We start from the raw sequence: 3,684 nt of genomic DNA on the forward strand, positions 1-3,684 counted from the left end.
TCGGGCAGTCTGATAGCGGTGACCTCATTATTCCATTTCTGTAATACTTGCTTGGTGTTCCAATCTTTATTGTTCGAGGAAGGCATTTTGAGCGTGAGGAATCCATTGGCTTGTCTTTGTCATATTTGGAATCTGGTGATTTGCATCCCCTACATTAGCTAGAAATGTTAGCATAGAATGTAAGTGATATGCATTAATAAACAATTTTCCAGAAACAAAAGGAATCAGTCACCAAAGCTTCAAAGTAAACAGAAAATATGATCAAGAATAAAAAAGATAAAGTAATGAATAAAGGAATGTGCATAATGATTAGTTCTAGGTCTAGTCATACAGATCAATCACGGGCTTCATGTTTCAGTTTGATTTTTGTAACATCGACTTGGTGGGTAGTGAATTACAAGTTGTTTAAATGAAAATTCTACTTCTAGTAGAACATTGAACGTCCAGTTTCACCTTCCCAAAGTAAAACATTGTCAGGAAAAGGAAAAACCCTCATATCTAATTAATTCTGAAGCTAGGAGATCTTACTATCTCGATTGGGACTTTGTCTAGTTCTGGTAGTATTACATTCACTAGTTCAATTATAAAGGATAATCTCTTGGCACAAAGCAGATGATGACCCTGACTGTTGGTTTGGATACAAAGGAGGGGAGGGGACGGAAGTAATTGACCTAAACCCAAGGGAGGGAGCGGAAAGTGAAGGGATGGAATATAGTCATTTGCGTTTGAATAGACAACAAGGGGATGTGAGGGTATACTATAACATGTGTTTGTTTAGATTAGACAATGGAAAGGGAAGGGGAGCTACTTGACCAATATGCCCTTTTAATAACATAACAATTATGAGTTTGGTTAGACTAGGAAACTGTCATATACATATGTACTCTGTAACAAACAAGAATAGAAAGGCTTACATGATTGGATTAGGGGATGAGCCACGAAAGAATTGAGCGTTAATTTTTTTTGGAGCAACCGTTCTTCTCTCTTTTTGCTGCTTATGACGTTGGTAGGGTTTTTATTTGGGAAACAATTGAAAAAGAAGGCCTTTTAGTTTTCTCATGTAGGGCAACATTGGTATTTCAAGAAAATTGCACTCGAAACCCCTCCCCTCCCCTCCAAGTCAAAAATTGTAAAAAAACATAATGTTAAGAGGGTTAGCATTGGAAACCTTCCCTCCTCCTAAAAGACTCTGTCAAACTCAGTGTAAGTTATGCTGTTTCCAGATGCTCAGGCCACAGGATTCAGGCCTTTATTCTATGGTCCAAGGGATACTAAAGCATGCCGCGCAAAAATAACACACTTACCAGATAACAATACATCAACTGACACCTTAAGGTTTTTAATTATTCTTTCCCAAATAAACGTTTTCAGTGAAGCAACATCCATATTGCAATAGACATGTGATAGGCCACACCAAAATGAAGCTCATCGGACACAGTTAGCAATAGCAATTTACCAGATGAAATAAAATAATTGGAGCCCATAACATTTCTCATCGAGGATTTGTTTACATACGTAAAATCATCTTTCCCAAGATGGTCTGGATGGAAAAACATCCAGTATTGTCATCAGTTACCATCTATCTTTTCACCACATTGAATCCAGAAAAATTTCCTTCCAAGAACTAATGATATCCCCTTCTAAGAGAAGAATATTATTATCTTCAACTGTCATGCCTACTACTGACACTGAATGCTCAGCTACCAACAAACCAAAGCTCAGCTACCAACAAATTACAGCTATGTTTGAGGACTGACAAAAATTGAAGTCATTGGATGAATGGTCCCAATTTGTTCTTGGCCCAAACGAACTCACAATCAGATGACAATAACATGGTTTATAAATTTATATCATACCCACATAGTTGCATTTGATAGTTGTTATGACTTAATAATGACATGATTTAATGGTTGTCAAGACTTTTATTTTCATTAAAACTAAATTGATTACGTAGTCACTGCCAACGAGAAATATCATCACAATGTCCCCTTTTCGTATGCTAGTTTATAAGATCTGTTCTATTAACTCTGCAATCCTTTAGGCCAACAAAGGCAAAATCCAAATCCAGAACTTCAGTGATCCCTTATAATGTTTACTCTGGGACATGGACAACTAACCTAACCAATATATAAACCCAATATATGAGACCATGATACAGTATAGATATCAACAACCAACTTGTAAAAAAAGGGGATTGCAAGATGCCCGCATAACTAAATCGAATATTGTGATGCTACTCATCAGATACCAGGTTCAGTAGGCTATTCATGTACAAATGGCTTAAGTTCTTATAAATCATAAAGGAAGTTAACATTTACCTGTCTGCATTGTAGGAAGATGAGCGCTTAAGTGTAGCCACAACTTCCCCTACTTCTTCCTTGTGTTTCTTGGTCTCAATCAAGCTCCCACTGAAGTACTCCTTATCCTCAATCCTCAACCCCATTAACCTTGGATTCTCAGATAAACAATCAAGCTCACCTAACATCATCGAACCAGCAAACATCGGTGATGGAAATTTCATTTGGGAAAACCTCGGTCTATAGGTAGGAACAAGCCCAAAACTATGGTGATCCTTAACTGAAAGCGATCCACAAGTAATAAGCTGAATCAATACATTAGTAGCCCTCAATTTAGGTCCAGTGGGCGCAAAGACCTCCTCCTCCTCAAGAACCCTAAAGCTATTCATTTTCCTCGCATCTGCACGAATCAAAGATTCCAAAGTTTCCACCTTTCCACCAGAGGAAGAAGCACTCGAAGTTGGGTCTTGTCGACCATCTTCGAGCTCAATATCAACAGGGGGGCTATCATCAGTCGAGACTCCACGAGTGCAAGTACTCTGAGTTTTTTCACGAGCTTTCTTTTTTCCGCCATCGTCAGTTTGAGTGGAAGCATCAGCAGCACCAGTGGGCTTGTAAACCCTGAACTCCGATGGCCCGGGTGAGCCAAATTCACACGAAGGAGGCCATGTAGGAGATCGATCGTCTTCCTGATTTGGTGGAGATGGAGGTTTTGATTCTTTAATCACAGTTGGAGGAGGGGAAGAGGAGGAAGCTTCTAGGGTTTTGGAGGAGGCGGGTGTTTCTGATTGAGGGGCCTTTAGGTACTGAGCTTTTGGGTTGATAGTTGCATTATGAGTTCGATCTGAACAAAAACGGAAAATACCCAATAATTTTGTTTACTTCCCTACTAAAATTAACACTTCAAAATTAAATCTCTTGCAAAATTTTTTAAAATGAAAATTACCTGGAGGAGATTGATCCAAGAGCTCAGAGCCCTTGAGGACATACTCATTGCCATGAACTGGAAGTATCAGATCATCTTCAGAGAGATCATGCCACACAAATCCATTCTTATAACTCCTAAAAACCAACATTTCAACAGAAATCAATCAAAACCCAAAAATGGGATTTTTACCAAAACAGACAGCGAGCATCTCGGTACCTCTTACAGGACCAGGAGTACATAGAAGGCATCCCTTTTCCTCTCAGCTCAATCAGGCGCTTGATCACATCTACAAACAAAAACCCAGTTCGAAAATTAAACCCCCCACACAAAAAAAAAATCACGGGCCTCGCTCAATTTCATCAACTGACCTCTGAGGTAAAGCACCTCGTGAGATGAAATGGGAACTTCAATGAAGTGAGGGTGCTCAAGATGGCGATTTCTGCAGAGATAATACACAAC

General features: G+C 39.1%; 1 protein-coding gene across 1 annotated transcript; it reads right to left on the bottom strand.

The window, feature by feature from the left end:
* On the bottom strand, positions 57-3,678 carry LOC109836511 (protein UPSTREAM OF FLC). Its single transcript, XM_020404419.1, has 5 exons — positions 3,594-3,678; positions 3,442-3,511; positions 3,244-3,359; positions 2,319-3,141; positions 57-158 (listed from the first exon to the last, which is right to left on the bottom strand). The coding sequence occupies exons 2-5, from the start codon at positions 3,471-3,473 to the stop codon at positions 155-157; spliced, it is 975 nt and encodes a 324-aa protein (XP_020260008.1). The 5' UTR covers positions 3,474-3,511; positions 3,594-3,678; the 3' UTR covers positions 57-154.

The sequence above is a fragment of the Asparagus officinalis genome, chromosome 4 (assembly GCF_001876935.1).
Source record: "Asparagus officinalis chromosome 4, Aspof.V1, whole genome shotgun sequence".
NCBI classification, from domain to species: domain Eukaryota; kingdom Viridiplantae; phylum Streptophyta; class Magnoliopsida; order Asparagales; family Asparagaceae; genus Asparagus; species Asparagus officinalis.

Bases quoted from the DNA above. Each gene is read 5' to 3' on its own strand.
- LOC109836511 (XM_020404419.1), bottom strand. From the start codon at position 3,473: ATGCCTTCTATGTACTCCTGGTCCTGTAAGAG. The intron at 3,360-3,441 runs GTACCGAGATGC...GTTGGTTTTTAG, and splicing joins TACTCCTGGTCCTGTAAGAG to GAGTTATAAGAATGGATTTG. The intron at 3,142-3,243 runs GTAATTTTCATT...GTTTTTGTTCAG, and splicing joins CTTGGATCAATCTCCTCCAG to ATCGAACTCATAATGCAACT.